The 18703-nt window shown below is 39.9% G+C and overlaps 1 protein-coding gene across 1 annotated transcript in view; it reads right to left on the bottom strand.

Moving 5' to 3' along the window:
• CCDC81 (coiled-coil domain containing 81) overlaps nucleotides 1–18703 on the bottom strand; it is a 62398-nt gene that overhangs the window by 13151 nt on the left and 30544 nt on the right. Inside the window, exons 8-13 of the mRNA XM_002708652.5 lie at nucleotides 9210–9303; nucleotides 8641–8787; nucleotides 6433–6537; nucleotides 4131–4303; nucleotides 2569–2647; nucleotides 2115–2335 (exon numbers count right to left, since the gene is read on the bottom strand). Of these exons, the coding sequence (XP_002708698.2) occupies nucleotides 2115–2335; nucleotides 2569–2647; nucleotides 4131–4303; nucleotides 6433–6537; nucleotides 8641–8787; nucleotides 9210–9303 (819 nt within the window). The remainder of the gene's footprint in view (nucleotides 1–2114; nucleotides 2336–2568; nucleotides 2648–4130; nucleotides 4304–6432; nucleotides 6538–8640; nucleotides 8788–9209; nucleotides 9304–18703) is intronic.

Here is an 18703-nt window from a genome sequence, read left to right as displayed (position 1 = left end):
CAGTGACCTGTATAACTGAGAGTGGAGTTGAGCTCTGGCCCTCATCCATACCATACTGCCTGTTGTCAACTAACAACAGCCGCATCGCCACTTTACTGCCCTACACACATTGAGAATATGCAGTAGACTTTCATTGCAATTTTGCTTGTTTTCTTCTTGAAAAAAATGTTACTACCTTCTGTACTAGAAAAATGTTCAGATTGCTCACAATTATGTCCTAAGAGCAGTGAAATGGGTAAATAATTATTTCTAAGAAGTCAGATCTGGGGAGGACCCCAAATAAGGCCATCCCTGCCTATTTATATTGACGTAATTGGCCGGCGCCATGGCTCACTAGGCTAATCCTCCGCCTTGCAGCGCTGGCACACCGGGTTCTAGTCCTGGTTGGGGCGCTGGGTTCTGTCCCAGTTGCCCCTCTTCCAGGCCAGCTCTCTGCCGTGGCCCGGGAGTGCAGTGGAGGATGGCCCAAGTGCTTGGGCCCTGCACCCCATGGGAGACCAGGAGAAGTACCTGGCTCCTGCCACCGGATCAGCACGGTGCGCTGGCCACAGTGCGCCGGCCGCGGCGGCCATTGGAGGGTGAACCAACGGCAAAGGAAGACTTTTCTCTCTCTCTCTCTCTCACTGTCCACTCTGCCTGTCAAAATAAATAAGTAAATAAATAAATAAAATATATTCACGTAATAGAGAATAATTAAGCCAACACACAACACAGAGAAAGAAGAGCTTCTCCCTCATTTTCTTCTTCTGATAATAGCACTAGCTACCCTTGACAAGGCACTCATTCTGAACCACGCACTATGCTAAACTATTTATGACAGTTATGTCATTTAACCCTCAACCACCAAAGTATTCTTAATAACTGATAAGCAAACCAAAGCCCTCCGAGGTATATAAGCAGCCCAATATCACAGAACCACAGCACCCAATCAGAACAGGCACTCTAGAAATGGTATTGGAGGCCCCAGGTTTTCATCCTTTAGTGAAAGATACTGACATGCTGGAATGGGCCTCCAGGAAACAGTTATTTATCAAAGAAGTATGAAGATATTCCAAGATTTTAGCATAGAATTAAGACATACAAGTATGCATTGCCCTAGGAATGTGCAATCCTATTCCACATGTGACTTGACTCCAGAAGTCATGTTTTTAACCACTCTCACATCTCTCTCTACCAACAATCAAATCTCATCCTTATCACAATATCCCCCACCTGCAACCTGCTATTCTATTCATAGTTTCATGTCTGGGCCTACTTGGTACAGAATGGAATAGATCTATGTACTATCCAACTGACCATTAATAGAATTTATAAATTTTTAATAATTTTTTAAGTATAACTGCCTTCTACAAAGAGTAGATTCCATTGAAAGAAGCTTTTTGGGACTCCTGAGCACCTTGATGATTTTGACTAACGATAGAACTGAGGGTTATTAGACATCTACAAAAACAAAACTGAAACTTCCTGTGCCACTTGGGAGGTTCAAATAGGAGCTATGGCTGATGGAAAGGTGGAGAGAATCATGGAGATGTTGTAAGGTTGCAAGTCAGCTGGGAACTTTAAAGATTCCCAACGGTGGAGTGATCATTTGGGTGTTTCAAGAAACTAGAAACTGGATGTCTGATGTTTGAACTCAAAGGTCTTTGCATCAGTGTGGTATAAAATCCGCCTCTGCCTACCCCACCACCTTCATCACCACCTTCTCCACTATATGCAGATTCTCAGAAGTTAAGGGCTTGAATGTCACATCTAAGTCTGCTCGAGCATGATACCACATTTGTGGTTCACGCTGCATTTCTAAAGCTGGTTTGGACAGTGCTTTAAGAAGATGTGCTGCAAAGGGAAGGGGGAAAAAAAGCTTAGGAGGCAACTGGAGGGAGAAGTGGGATCCACATGGTTGTTTTAAGCTTACTTAATAACTTTTTTCCATAGGGTGAATTTGAGGATAAAATGAGATGAAGCATGCAATGAGCTTGGAACAATGTCTTATGCAAGTCAATCTTCAATGTGTTACTATTATTCTACCTCTCTGCTGTTTTCTGAGAGAGAGAGAGAGAGAGAGAGAGAGAGAGAGAGAGGAAGAGGAGGAGGGAGAAAAGCCAAGGTCTCCTTACTCTCTCTGTGTCCTCTGAAGCATCTGCAAATCCCGCCTCTGATCCACCAGCTGGTGTAGGATGGCTTTCCTCTTGTTGTTAGCAGCTGCCTCCAGCTGGTGTTTCATATAATTCTGTTCTCGCTTTCGCTTTTCTGCCATCAATTCATGCTCGTTCTGCCCAAAGATGGGCTCAGAGGAGTCTGGTTCAAACACAGGCAGCTGGCTGGGCTTGTTCTTTATCTGAAACAGGGACAAATATAACACAGATTATGATTCCACTGGAGAATAAACTTTAAGCAGAATTCTGTAAAGGAGTAGAATATCAATACCTTGAAAGAAGGAACAAAGGATTCAGAATCCACCAGAGGTATAACACATGGGGTATTCATAACATTATAGCATTTATACATATTTTAGAATGCTAATGAAGCACTGCATAATGTTTTTTTAAAAAATAATAACTGTCCCTTTACCTGTGCATCCAAAGCCCTCTTGTAACACTGGGTTTCCTCCATCTTATCTTTTAAATATTTGGCTCTTTGCGCAGCAAGTCTGGCAGTTAAGAACAGGAGAAAGTGGGGACACAGATTTAGAGTGTTTAGTAATAGAGATTACAGTTATCAAAACATGAGAATGAGAGCCTAGTATATAAAAATTGATGTTTCATTCTGGGAGCTTTCATTTTGAGAAAGAGTAGTACAGACACATAGGCCCTTGAACAGTGTGTTGAACACAGAACAGAAAGAACAGGGATCAGCAGGTGACAAATCACACTGTACAAATGTACTACTACTAAAACAGCAGGCAACACTCTACCCCTGCCAATCCTGCAGGAAGAGACAATTTGCTTTATAAACTGAGTCATTATAAGATTCTTAATAAGAACAGTGATCCTTTTAGAAAATATGATTTATTATATACAGCCTCTAGGGAACCCACATGTTCTCTAAAGTGAGTACAGTGAAACATTGACATTTCAGAGAAACACCATCATCCCTCAGTATCTGTAGGAATTGGTACTCCTGCAAATAACAAAAGCTGAGTCCCTTATAAAAATGGTCTTGTGTTTGCATGTAACCCACACTAATCCTCTTATAAACATTTAAACCATCTCTAAATTACTTATTAATACTTAATACAATATAAATTATATGTAAGTAGTTGTTATTGTTTAGGGAATAATCACCCAAAAAAGTCTGTACATGTTTAGTACAGATGAAATTTATTCTTTCAAATTGCTTTGATCTGTGGCTTATTGAACTCAAGGATGCAGAACCAGGGGTACCATAACCAAAGAAATAGAGAGCTAACTGTAGACTTCCTGGTCACAGAAACTGTTTGAGGAGTCTCTGTGTACACTAGGGTAGGCTCTACAATTGCACTCCAGACCTCAGTAGGAGAACTGTGGGCCCCCTTGGGTATCTAGGAACTCCATGGTCTCAACCCTATTCTAGGCCTCATATAATGCAATCAGGACCAATCAGATTCTCTTTCCTGATCATTTGAGTTGAGACTGACATGTCCAAGTCTGAGGTGACAATGTCAACTAAGTGCTGTGGGTGTAAGCAAAGGGAATGCTGCTTTATGTGGCTGTCTAGTCCCCAGTTCCAGTCCTTTGTGGATTCCCTGTACATTTCTGTCTTTGGATTCCATAGAACACCCCTATACTTATAATAAAACCTCAGCTTTGTCTGAAAGTCACCTAGACATCTAATAGCTACTAATGATGCCTGCTCAAGACAAGTCCCTTCTTCTATCTACCAGTATTGCTGATTGCAAAACCATTCCAAATGTTACTTTGTAATTACAGCTATCTACAAGATTGGCAGTCATGCCACAATGATAATTAGAATAATGGTGGCTTTTTCACTTTTCTGATGAAACGTTATGCTATGGTACTGACTACTAACTGGATCAGTTTATTCATTTGGATACAGTGATGCTAGTGAAACTACCAAAGTTGATTCAGTTCCATACGAAAAATAACTTCACATGAAAATTCTCTAATTTTCAAATCTTAGTTAGCTGAACTCACTCCTCTGTGAGTTGCACTTGTTCTAGGCGGTCCATCAACTCTCTGTTTTGTCTTTGCTTTATTTCCTTTTCCCGTCTGTTATCCATTTGTTTCAGGAGACTCTGGGAATATTCCTCTTGCCTAACAGCATTAAGCTCGGGGCTGAGTGGTCGTTTGTCAAATAGGAAGGATTTCTAGAATGAAAGAAAAGCAACTCATTGACATTAGAATACCAAAAAATACTGGTAATAATTCAGAAACTAAAATAAATCAAGGTGTTTCTTAATTTCTTTTTTGCTCGACCCTAAACACATTAACCCCAGCTAGTGTTGAAGTAACCCACAAAATAATATGAGCACATTCAAGGTTGAAGCTGAGCTGAGCCTACCACAGCCCTATTTATAAGACAGAGATGGACAAGGATGCCATGGAGTAGGTCCTAATCTACCACTTAAACATCCACATGGAAGGAAGATGAAATTCTGAGCATTTGAAAAGCACAAGCAAGGACAAAGAGGAGGCAACAAGAAGGAATTGAATACCTGCAGTGGATCCAGCCATTTTACACAGTGGCTGTCCAACAGTGTCTAAAAACAGAGATCTTTGCTCTCATCTAGCTGAGATTCTGATGCAGAAAGCTAACAATGAACAAGTAAATGGTACATCAGAACCATTAAGCGAATGATTAAGTGCTATGAGTTCCCTACTATAGCAGTGACTGGGTGAAAACAGGCCTAAATTTCTTGGCTATTAGGGAAAGCTTTTCTATGGAGATCACTGAATTCTCCTCCACTGTAAATATCAAGGGACCTTTGTCCCACAGAGAAGGAACAGCAAGTGAAAAGACACTAGATGGACACAAGATAGGCTTGTTCTATTAGCTGAGGTGTAATGAGCAGGATAAAAAGAAGATGGTGAGCCCAAAGAAGAAGGCAGGGATCAAACTAGTATGGTCAAGGTGAGGATTTAGATTTGATTTTAATTGATTGGGAGAATATTAGAGGTTTTAAACAGGATAGCAATATGTTTTGGTTAAGATTTTAAAAGATTACTTTGGCTGTCATGTGGAGAATAGACTGTGGGAGCACAGGAATGCAAGCAGTGAGTAAATTAAAGAGGTATTACAGAAGTTGAGCCTTACAATGTAGCTTGGACTAGGGTGGTAACACTGAAGATGAAGAGATACAAATAGACATTATGTATTTTGGAAATAAAGAAAATGGACTTGCAGATGGTTGGATGTGAGGGACAGAGAAAGAAGAATCTGGGATTGCTCCTTGATATGAGGTGTGGCTGATCATGGCACTTACTAACACTGGGAGACAGAAAAATAGGTTGAGAAGGAAATCAAATGTTTCTGTTTTGGTCCTTGTAAGTTTGAAACATATATCTCGAAGTGGGCAGTCATAAATATAATCTGGAGCTTGCATATAAGAAATCGTAATTAAATCCCAAAGGTCCCATGCTCACTCTCCCTCCCTCTGTGCTGTCCCTGCTTGACATCTCTTCCTTCGTTCATTTTCTTAGCTAACTCTTGTATGCAGGATGTCTTCCCAGATGTCTGGGCTGGGTTAAGTGATTCTTCTCTCTGCTCTCATATACTTCACAAAAATGTATCTGCCATTATTTCACTACACTATTGTTTCTTTCAGTGTCTATCTCCTCAACTAGACCAAGATCCCTTTAGAAGAAGGACATTGCATTCCTAACCATGAATACAATAGCTGGGCCAGAGTACAATAGATGTTTGACAATAAATAAAGAAAATCTATTTTATTAGATTTCGGTCCATTCTGCCAGATTAGGGGCATGAAAAAAGAAAGATTCAGGCAGAAATAAAGGTAAGCACACAATGACCAAAAGCATTAAATCAAGCCATGAAACAGGGGGCCCACCTCCACCTGAAGCTTAGCTTCTCAAACTTTCAAAAACATGCAAATCACCTGGGTATCTTATTTAGCTATAGATTCCTATTCTGCCATTCTGGGGTGGGACCCTGAATTCTGCATTTCCAGAAAGATCCCAGAAGTTTGTGATGCTACTGGTTCTCTTTAGATTCTGGAACTCCACCACCTGTCCCAGATCCTGATTGAGAATGACTACAATTAATGAGAGATGCAGTGATGAACAGGAATTGTGTTATGAGTAAGCAGTGTGCAGTTGTACAGCAGACAGCACCTGACCTAGAAGAAAGTTTCAACTTGTAGAAACCACTTTTGAACTCTGCCACTTTAAAAATGGTACAACCTGCAACACAGTAGAGGAGCCAAAGATCCATAGACAAGGCAGGTGTTAGCAATAACAAACTTTAAAGGACTCTTACATAAAATTCAGGTTTCTCATTCTTGTGCCTTCTAATAGCTTCAGCAACTCCAAGATTATAGGCAGCATTTTTCTGATTCTGTTCTCTAGTGGCCAGACTTTTCATCTATTATACATACAAAAAAAGATTTTAATTTTTAATCACATATTGAATTACAGCCTTTACAAATTTAATTCTCATATGTGGAATTTAAATAAGTCTATCTCAAAGAAATAGAGAATTGAATTGTAGATACCAGAGGCTGGAGAGCATAGGGGTAGAGAGATGAAGATGTTAGTCAATGGGAACAAAATTACAGTTAGGGGGCAGGTGCTGTGGCATAATTAGTCAAGCGTCCACCTGCAGTGCCAGCATCCCATATGGATGCCAGTTCAAGTCCAAGCTGCTCCACTTCTGATCCAGCTCCCTGCTAATGCACCTGGGAAAGCATCAGAGGATGGCCCAAGTGCTTGGGCCCCTGAACCCACATAGGAAACCCGGAAGAAGCTCCTGACTTCTGGCTTTGGATTGGCCCAGCTCTGGCTGTTGGCAGCCATTTGGGGAGTGAACCAGCAAATGGAATATCCCTCCTTCTGTCTTTCCCTCTGTCTGTAACTTTGTCTCTCAAATAACTAAATAAATTTTTTTAAAAATTAAAAATAAGAAATAAGTGCTGGACTTCTATTGAACAGCAGGTGACTATACTCAGTAATAATATAATGTTAACTTCAAAATAGCTAGAAGATTTTGAATGTTTTACCACAAAAAAAGATGAATATGCTAATTACCAATTTCATCATTACACAATGATGTATGTATTAAAACATCACATTGTACCCTATAAAATTATACAATTATTACATGTCAATTAAAAATAAAACCATGGTCAGGCATTTGGCACAGAAGTTGAGATGGCACTTGGGACACTTGCATGCCATGTTTCAGTGCCTGATTCAAGTTCCAGTTCTGCTTCCAATCCCAGGTTCCTGCTAATACCTCCCTGACAGGTAGCAGGTAATATTACAAGTAGTTGGGTCTTTTCCATTCATGTGGAACACCTGCATTGGGTTTTCAGCTCCAGGCTTCCACCTGGCCTAACCCCACTGTTGCAAGCATTTGGAGAGTAAATCAGTAGAAAGGAGATCACCTTCACCCCAACCCTCACCCCCACCGTTGTCCTCTCTTCCTTTTTCTCTTTCCTTTTCTCTCTTTCTCCTTCTCCTCCACCTTTCAAATAATTTTTTTAAATTAAACTAAATGGAAGTTGATGCTATTATTGTTAAATAATCCAACCAAGTTAGAAACTTGCCTGTGGGAGACACTAGTACTTCCTAATATCTTCATATATTTACAAAAGTGAGTTAGGGAAGATTTCATTTGTTATTTCCTGTTCTTGGCTTTATGCATCTATTGTTACAGGGATCTTAAGAAGGAATGAAAGATTTCATCATACATGCAGTGAACAGCAGTTGAGTTTTGTTTTTGTTTTTTTTTGTTGTTGTTGTTGTTTGACAGGCAGAGTGAACAGTGAGAGAGGGAGACAGAGAGAAAGGTCTTCTTCCGTTGGTTCACCCCCCAATGGCTGCTGCGGCTGGTGCGCTGCAGCTGGCGCACTGCGCAGATCTGTAGCCAGGAGCCAGGTGTTTCTCCTGGTCTCCCTTGCAGGTGCAGGGCCCTCCTCCACTGCACTCCCGGGCCATAGCAGAGAGCTGGAATGGAAGAGGAGCAACCAGGACAGAATCCGGCGCCACGGCTGGGACTAGAACCCGGTGTGCTGGAGCCGCAGGAGGAGGATTAGCCTATTGAGCCACGGCACCGGCCAGAGAAGTTGAATTTTATGGAGCCCACAAAAATATAGATTAAAAAAATGAAAAATGTCAGTCTGCCTTTGAGTACTTGAGATAGGCCATGATTCTGAAGAGTAAAAGCCTTATGTTTTCTCAGAAACTAAAAATAAAGCACATAAATCCAACAATTCTGCCTTTAAAATTCGGTCCTTATGGAGAAAAAAAAATCACCTATATGTGCAAGCATTCAACTACATGGATATTCAACCAAGTATTGCTTATTATTAGTGAAAACATGAATGCAATCAAATTTTAGTCCAGCAGTAAGTAAATGATTAAGTGTGTTACAGTACAGAAACACTGTGGAATATTTTCAATGGCGTTTTATACTCACATTCTACCGTCCCACCTTAAACACTGTTTAAGTGAGGTATTCAACTACCTGGTGTTTGAAGAGAGCCTCCTGATCTTTCAACATTTGATACTGCTGTATGAGTTGCTCATCTTGCATCTCTCTCCTCTTCCTCTCCTCACTGGGGTACAACTGGGAACTTCGCTGTGCTCGTTGCAAACACACATAGCACATTTCCTACAAACCCAAATTTCAGAACCAATCAATTTTCACATGTTACTTACCTGCCTTCACATTTCCTTCACAATGTCTCCAAAAGCAGAATGTATCAAGAAACATACATTATAAAAGAATTTATTAGTGACAATTAACCTAATGGGCTTTACAGAATGGAATCCACAAATAACCAAGAGGGTTTATGAAATACTCACTTGGTCAGAAGTGTTTATAGCAACAGAAAATTAAAAGAGATTTCCTAACCCTATTTCTGTTAGCTGGTAGATCTTGACCAGTAAGTAGAGAGATCACCATCCTGTAGGGGGCCCTGAATACTGGAGTCACACTCACACATTATGCATAGGAAAGATTTCCAGAATGTTCTTTGAAAGAAGAAATCAGAGGAAGATGCTAACTGGGATTTACTTGTTTAAAGGTAGTACCTGTCCTGCCTTATTATGATCCTGGCAATCAGGAGCTGGAGATATTCTGGGCTTTGTTTCAGTGTCATTTTTCAGATAATCTGGAGCAGATAAACTGTAAAAACAATGCAATAGTAATTTTCTATTTTTCCTTTTTTAAGTTTTTTTAATGAATGCATTTTTCATAGGTACAACTTTAGGAATATAGTGGTTCTTTCCCCCATACCCGCCCTCCCACACCAACTCCCATTCTACCTCCTACTCCTTCTCCCATCCCATTCTTCATTATGGTTCATTTTTAGTTTAACTTTATATACAGAGGACTAACTCTATACTAAGTAAAGATTTCAACAGTTTGCACCCATACACACATACAACATATAAAGTACAGTTTGATAACAAGTTTTGCAGTTAATTCTCATAGTACAACTCATTAAGAACAGAGTTCCTACATGGGGAGTAAGTACACAGTAACTTCTGTTGTTCACAATAGTAATTAATATTTAACACAGTCTGATTTCTGAAGCAATGGTAATTTTAAACACAAGTATAAATTCAAGATAACAAAAATATCTCAGTAGTTTTCTTCAGAACAGCTGTATGTATGGAAATTAAGAATCCATACTTCATGTTAGATAAAGCTGGTTTTGAATCCCATCTTTATGGCTTACAAGGAGGTTGACATCAGACAAGCTGTATAGTCTTGCAAAGTTCCAGTTATCTATCCTGTGAAATGGGAACAAAATTTACATATCTCACAAAAATATATTGAGAGTACCATATGTACTCTTTTAGGCAGGGGGGACACGGTGAAGAACAAAACACCTGCAAAAACAATCCCTGACCTCATGGAATTTACATTCTGATGGGAATTGACAGCCAATAATGAGACAAGTAAGTAGCCTCTATGGGATGTTCTGTGATAATAAGTGCCACGCAATGCTGGAGGAATGAAGTATTAAATAATAAACAGAATAGCTAGGGAACTTCTCACCAAGAAAATGGCATTTAAGTAAATACCTAAAGGAAGTGAAGAAGCAAAAATGTAGATAGCTGATAGAAAAGCTATGCCAGGTGAGCAAAGGAGTGCCAAGCCCTGAAGGTGGGTCTGCCTGTGCTCAACATGGCTAACAGGAGAGGAGGTGGGGATGAGAAGCAGGAGAGAGATCAGAGACCTGGCAGGATCTTTCAGGCCATGGTAAGGACCTTTAACCTTGAGTGAGAATGCGAAGCCATTGGAGGGTCTTGAACAGTGGATGAGATCATCTAACTTACATCTTAATGGGTTACCCTGTCTGCAATGTTGAAAGTAAACTAAATAGGGAAAGTGACAGGATCAGAGAAAACAATTAGGAGACTATTCACCTGAATCAAGAAAAAGAGATAGTGGCTTGGAGCAGGTGACAGTAGTAGAGTGATAAAAGTAGTTGCATAAGATGCAATTGACAGAATTTTCTGACTGGATAGAAGTGCTTTTGCTTCCTCTCCATGCCTCTGACTTGACGTATGTTTCCAGCCTCAATCCCCTGACACTTACAGTCTCATTCTCTTGACTGCACACAAGTCCTGGTTCCTTGTCCAAGACCAAGAACTGAGCCCGCACTAGGTATAGATATGCTTTCCAGCATATCAAGGTGACCAGAGCAAGAAGTTTTAATATATTTTTTTTTTGACAGGCAGAGTGGATAGTGAGAGAGAGAGACAGAGAGAAAGGTCTTCCTTTGCCGTTGGTTCACTCTCCAATGGCCGCCATGGCAGGCGCACTGCGGCCAGCGCACCGCGCTGATCCGATGGCAGGAGCCAGGTACTTATCCTGGTCTCCCATGGGGTGCAGGGCCCAAGGACTTGGGTCATCCTCCACTGCCTTCCCGGGCCACAGCAGAGAGCTGGCCTGGAAGAAGGGCAACCGGGACAGAATCCGGTGCCCCGACCGGGACTAGAACCCGTTGTGCCGGCGCTGCTAGGTGGAGGATTAGCCTATTGAGCCGCGGTGCCGGCCAGAAGTTTTAATATTAATATAAAAATTTGATCTGAGTTTGTAGCTATACAATTTAAATATCATAAAAATCATAAGATAAAGAGGTACACATAGGAAAAACTACGCAAGGTGAATTCTCAAAGCAAAATTGTCTCCAAAACCAAAAAAGCACCTCTGTCAACAGACCAATAAATGAGGAAATTCACACTCAAGGAAAAAAAACAGCAAAGCTCCTGGGAAGGAGAAAATTTTAAACAAGTCCATTCAAAATTTGAAGAGATAAAGAAAGATGTGGTAAGTAAACAAATATATTATGAAGTAATAAAATATGTAAATATTCAAAATGAAATATATAAAATTTTAAAAAGTGAACAAAAGGAATACATAGTGAACTGATCCACCTAGAACTGGTAGAAATTCACTTGAAAATAAAACTGAGACTATCACCTAAAACATAGTTCAAAGATAAATGTTTTTAAAAGTTGAGAAACAGGGCCAGTGCCGTGGCTCACTAGGCTAATCCTCCACCCACGGCTCTGGCACTCCAGGTTCTAATCCCAGTTGAGGCGTCAGATTCTGTGCCAGTCACTCCTCTTCCAGTCCAGCTCTCTGCTGTGGCCCAGGAAGGCAGTGGAGGATGGCCCAAGTCCTGGGGCCCTGCACCCACATGGGAGACCGGGGGGTGGCACCTGGCTCCTGGCTTCCAATCAGCGCAGTGCACCAGCCGAGGCAGCCATTTGGGGGGTGAACCAACGGAAGGAAGATTTTCTCTCTGTCTCTCTCTCTCACTGTCTAACTCTGTCTGTCAAAAAAAAAAAAAAAGTTGAGAAAGAGAGAACAGATTTAGAAGCTGAAATACACATTTAATGGGAGTGATTGAATTATGTAATAAATGGAATGACAGAATAATAATCTAGAAGATAATGGATAAGAACTTTCAGAACATCGTGATTCCTAAGAATAGTAAAATAATAATAATGATATCAGGAAAGAAGAAAAACTCCTAAAAACAAAAGAAAAATTAATAACTAGATTAACCCAAGCTTCTCATCAGGACAACTACCAGAAGAAAATGGAATAATGTCATTAAAGTGTTGAAGGAAAGTAACTATGAGCGAAGAACTGGCATTGAAGAGTGACAACATATTAAGAATCTTTTTAAGCAAGACAAAAAAAGTATATTGAAAAGACAGGAACTTCTACCAAAACAATTATTATAGGATACACTTTAGTAAGAAGGAAAATGAATACTGGAGGAGGGGTAGGAATATAAGAAACAAAGGTGAGTAAAAGAAATTGGTAAAATGTTTTGGTAAACCTAAATGATTTTTTACCATAAAATAACAATAATAATATAAAGTATAGACTCACAAGCAAATTGAACAAAAGTTCTAGACAAAAATATGGAAAGTTTGGAAGATGGAATTTCTAAGGTAACTCAAAACATGCTAAAGAAATGTGATCAATCCAACAGAATAGAAAAAAGGAGAATAATAAATAGAAAATACAAAACCAGATGTGAAGACAGGTCTGGGTATACCATAGCTACAATTGAACAGTAAAGTCCAGATTGAATTGAAAAGCATCCAAATACATGTTGTTAAAAAGAGACCCAATTAAAATAATAAAATACACAAAAAATGAAACAAATGGCATAAAAAGGATATTCCAGGTAAAAATTAACCAAATGCTGCATAGTTAATCAGATACAACATACTTCAAGGCAAAAGCTTTCAGTAGAAACAAAAGATATTTTATAATGATAAAAGGAACAATCTAAAAAACATAAGAATCATGGATATGTGTGGAATAAAATACATTGCTCAAGAAGCAAAAATCAACCTAACTACAGAAAAAAACACATCACCAAATGAATGATTTTTAACATCTCTCTCAGAGGAAAGCTAACAAGGATTTTAAAACTTTTAACAATTTATTTAATAAGGTTTAGCTAATATCAAAATATATAGTAAGTTTTATCCAAGAAATATAACACAATTTCTTCAAGTAGGCCTAGAATAAGTATTCAAGTCACAAAGGCAGGTTCAACAAATTACAAAGTTCCAAATAACTAATATTAAATGAAATAGACATCATGTAAAATAAGAAAGTAGTCCTCTCAAATCTCCATTCATTTGGAAACCTAAAATTAAAATCTTCTAAATAGCCAATGGACTGAGTAATAGATGAGCCTGCAATCCTTTACCACAATTCCAAAGTAACAAATGCTCAGAAGGCCCTGACTTCACTGGTCATTTTTTGTAACTTTGTGTTCCTTGTTCATGCTTTCCAGTCCATCTTTTATTTCAGTATGTTGAGAAATAAAATACTATCTTACATTCCATATTTTATTTCATTCAAGTCCAAAATCCTCAGAAGTTCAGTTTTTCCATGCTTTGTTTCTGACAGCTCTAATTATATAACTTGTTTCCCACAGTCCCTGTAATTTTGGATTGTGACCTCATATTTGGCCCAGCTTAATCTATCAAAAGTCATAGGATGGGGCCAGTGCTGTGGCAGAGTGGGTGGGGCCAGTGCTCTAGAGTGCTGGCATCCCATATAGGCGCAGGTTCGAATCCCAGCTTCTCTGCTTCCAATACAGCTCTCTGATATGGCCTGGGAAGGCAGGGGAAGATAGGCCACACTCTTGGGTCCCTGTCCCCATGTGGGAGACCCAGAAGAAGCTCCTGGTTCCTGGCTTCAGATCGGCCCAGCTCCGGCTGTTGCAGCCAATTGGGGAGTGAACCAGTGGATGGAAGACCTCTCTCTCTCTCTTTCTGCCTCTGCCTCTCTCTCTCTCTGCCCTTCCTTCTCTCTGTGTGTAACTCTGACTTTCAAATAAATAAATCTTTTAAAAAAATTCATAGGCAGGGCCAGCACTGTGGCATAGCAGATAAAGCCACTGTCTGCAGTGCTGGCATCCTATTTGGGCACCAGTTTAAGTCCCGGCTGTTCCATTTCCTATCCAGCTCTCTGCTATGGCCTGGGAAAGCAATAGAAGATGGCCTAAGTCCTTGTGCCCCTGCACCCACATGAAAGACTAGGAAGAAGCTCCTGACTCCTGGCTTCAGATCGGCCCCACTCTGGCTGTTGTGGCCATTTGGGGAGTAAACCAGCTAACCAGATTTCTCTTTCTCTCTCTGCTTCTGCTTCTCTGTAACTCTTTCAAATAAATAAATAAATCTTCAAAAAAAAAAAAAAAAAAACAGTCATAGGAGCCTGGGTTGAGAATAGGATCCCCTACAGCAGAAGTGGACAAATGTTTTCTATAAATGGCCAGAGAGTAAAGATTTGACTTTTGAAGGTCCAGTGATCTCTTAGACAGCTAGTAGTTGTAGTTAATACACAAATGAATGGGCTTGGCTGTGTTCCAATAAAATTTATTTACAAAACAAGTGGTGTGCTGGGATTTGACTCCCATAGGACTTTTTAGACTATTTAGAGCACTAGAACTCTTTATTTTTAAAATAAACTTTTAAGTCCCAGAGCCTAGGGTGAGCAAGGGGTACAGGGACTGTTGATTGATCTTCATGGTTTGGTTTTTAAAAAAACCTTTCAGGAGCAACTCCCATAAGGAGGTAATAAGAAATGTGTCACATTTCTGGATACAATGTTCCATGAGAATTCACCCAGATATTTTTAAAAATTTTCTAAATTGGAGGGAAATTATCATTGACTTACTTACAACCACTGTACCCTTCATTCCTAGCTTAATTTGCACTTCCTACAGTAGTCCCTGTTGTTAACCATGGTACCATCTTCCCCAGTGACCCAAGCCAAAATCTAGGGTCAACCTTGACTCCTTTTTTCCCCAGATTTATTTATTTATTTATTTGAAAGTCAGAGTTACAGAGAGAAAGAGAAGGAGAGGCAGAGAGAGAGAGGTCTTCCATCCGCTGGCTCACTCCCCAATTGACTGCATTGATCATCTGAAGCCAGGAGCCAGGAGCTTCTTCTGGGTCTCCCACATGGGCATGGGGGCCCAAGGACTTGGACCATCTTCCACTGCTTTCCCAACCATAGCAGAGAGCTGGATTGGAAGTGGAGCAGCCAGGACTTGAACTAGTGCCCATATGGGATGCCAGCACTGCAGGCGGTGGCTTTACCCACTACACCACAGTGCCAGCCCCGACTCCTTTTTCTTAATACTTAATTAACTAACCACCCAGCCCTGCTGTTTCCACCTCCTAAACAGCCTAATCTAAAGCTTTCTCTCTAACTGTTTTCAGTTCCATATACTTATTATCTCTCCCTGGACCAACTGTACTCAATTGTTAAGCAGTGAAACTCATTCCTCCCACACACACTTACTTTAAACAAATTGTACCAAAACACAATATATAAAAGAAGGAAGCAGCACACATGCTCCAGTGGGAGTGAAGGGATAGATCCCCAAGTCCCATCCATACATCAGCAGTCTCATCCTATGAAATGCTTCTCAAGGCCCACTGAGGAGCATTAGGGATATTTGTTGAAAACAAATGACTGGACTATTGCCTTAATCTCCTAAATTGTGCTAAATCTTTCCATTTTATTATGGCTCTTCTAAAAAGCTATATCCTGTCTCTCTATATCATTTTTACTCTTCTGAAAAAAATATTTTTTCAAAATGAAAATTTAATCATGTTCTGAAATCCTCATCCTGGTGTTTGGAGACTTGGACAGATTCACAAATCAGATAAGATACATTTTAACTTTCCATGCACCAAATGACTCAGAAAAAAATCCAAAACAAAAAGGTGAATTGAGAAAATATTTTATATATGCTCCAGAAAACTATTTATATCTAAAGTATATAACCTTTTCTTTGAAAGAAATATAATTTTCTTCTACGAAAAGTATACTAAACCTCCTAATATAAAAAAGGATTCAAACAGGATAATTTAAAAAAACTACTAATGGTTTGTTATAAATAAATACAAAATCATTAGAGATGTAAAGTACAAATTAAAACAGCAATGAAATACCACATTTCACCTATTATAGTAAAAACAATATCTTACAGTATAATGTACAGCATTAGCAAAGCTATATAAAAGATGACAGTCTCTCATAAATCTACCTATTAGGAGGGTAACTGGCAATGTGTATCAAAGGCATGAGAAACAGGCTCATCTACTTCTTTTTAAAAGCTATTTGTAAAATTATTTATGTATATACTTATTTACTTGAGAAACAGAGGGTGACAGAGACAGACAGAGGCAGAGAGACAGAGCTCCCATTCATTGGCTCACTCCCCAAATTCCTGCAATGGTTCTGTCTGGGCCAGGCCAACACTGGGAGCCAGTAACCCAATCCTTGTCGCCCAGCGTGGGTGGCAGGGACCCAGCTACTTGAGCCATCACCTGTTATCGCCCAGGATATGCATTAACGGGAAGCTGGAATGAGAAGAGAGTTGGGACTCAAACCCAGGCACTCCAACCATCATCTTAATTACCAGGTCAAACACTGGCTCCTCGTGTACCTCTGGTATTTGAAATTTAACTTCAGGGGCCGGCGCCATGGCGCAGTAGGTTAATCCTACGCCTGCGGCGCCAGCATGTGGGCACCGGTTCTGGTCCCGGCTGCTCCTCTTCAGATTCGGCTCTCTGCTGTGGCCCGGAAGACCAGTAGAGGATGGCCCAGTCCTTGGGCCCCTGCAAGAGACCCAGAAGAAGCTCCTGGCTCCTGGTTTTGGATGGGCACAGCTCCGGACATTGCGGCCATTTGGGGAGTGAACCAATGGAAAGAAGACCTTCCTCTCTGTCTCTCCCTCTCACTGTCTGTAACTCTAAATAAATAAATAAATAAAAAATCTTTTGAAAAATGAAATTTAACTTCAAAGTTTTATCTATGTAATATTCATTTGTGTGCAGATAACTATGTGTAATTATATGTCATATTTTAATATTAAATATCTAGAAACCATGTACAGCCAAACAGGATATTAGTTACACAAAATATTTATTTCCTATATGTGATATGATTATTTATTAATGTTTTTGGAAGATTTAAAGCCATAGGAAACTCTTTATCACTCATCATTAAGTGTAACAAAGTTTCATACAATATGATCTCAATTTTATTTAAAAGGTGTGATTGCTTTAAGTGTTTATGTATGTATGCATTGCATATGCACTGAAATGAAGGCTATACACCATGGTGTCAACAGAAAGCTTCCTCTATATCGTAGCATTATGAGTGATTTATTAATAACACTTGCTTTTCTTATTTTTTAAAACTTTCTGTGATAAACATGAATTATTCTAATAATCATTACAACAAAAAACATTGTTCTACGGGAAACTGTCACTAACAACTCCCAATAATTAATTATTCTCTTCTTTTCAGCCATTGTACTTTCTTTTGTTGTCTTCATCATATGCACTATTTCTTTAATGTCAATCTCCCTACAAAACCCTAAGCTTTATAAATATTTAGTTCTGTATCTCAGAGCCTAGAATAGTACCTGGCACACATTGGTGGCTCAATGTTTGTTGCATGGGACTAAATCCCAAAGTACTAGACACTTAATTCTCAATTATTTCTTAATAGTGAAATTATCCAAAATAAGCATATCTGGTTTTCAATGAAATTTTTAGTTATCTACAAATACATACATTGTACATATGATAGTTGAGAAATCATAATGCACTAATACATTAAAAATGACAGCACAGTGCAAGGTATATAGTCATTAGGTGCTCAATAAATACTTGAGAGCAGTTAACTGATATGAACTCCTTAAAAGTATTTTAATCAAAGACAGAAGGATAAAATTAAAATATCTTGTGACATATATCATAAGAGGAACACATATCCATGATAAATTATAATGCATTAATTCATCCAAAGAATGTTTAAGAACTAATGGAGGCCAGCGCCGGGGCTCACTAGGCTAATCCTCTGCCTGCAGCACCGGCACCCCAGGGTTCTAGTCCTGGTCGGGGAACCAGTTCTGTCCCAGTTGCTCCTCTTCCAGTCTAGCTCTTTACTGTGGCACGGGAGGGCAGTGGAGGATGGCCCAAGTGCTTGGGCCCTGTACCCGCATGGGAGACCAGGAGGAGGCACCTGGCTCCTGGCTTCGGATCGGTGCAGTGCTGGCCCTGGCAGCCATTTAAGGGGTGAACCAACGGAAGGAAGACCTTGCTCTCTGTCTCTCTCTCTCTCTCAATGTCTAACTCTGCCTGTCAAAAAGAAAAAAAAAAAAAGAAAAAGAAAAAAAAAAAGAAAGAACTAATGGAAGGGCCGGCACTGTGGTAAAGCCACCACCTGCAGTGCTGGCATCCCATATGGGCACCAGTTTGAGTCCCAGATGCTTCATTTCCAATCCAGCTCTCTGCTGAGGCCTGGGAAAGAAGTAGAAGATGGCCCAAGGGCTTGGGCTGCTGCACCTGCTTGGGAGACCCAGAAGAAGCTCCTGGCTCCTGGCTCCTGGCTTCAGATCGTCACTGCAGTGATTCTTTTTCATGCTTCATGTATATGGCTTTCACACTATATTGTGAGCCTTGGTCGTCTTTACTATCCCCATCACTTTGTCTTATAGCATGTCCTCAAG

This window comes from Oryctolagus cuniculus, chromosome 1 (genome assembly GCF_964237555.1).
Source record: "Oryctolagus cuniculus chromosome 1, mOryCun1.1, whole genome shotgun sequence".
Lineage (NCBI taxonomy): Eukaryota > Metazoa > Chordata > Mammalia > Lagomorpha > Leporidae > Oryctolagus > Oryctolagus cuniculus.
This window is presented reverse-complemented; position numbering and strand designations above follow the sequence as displayed.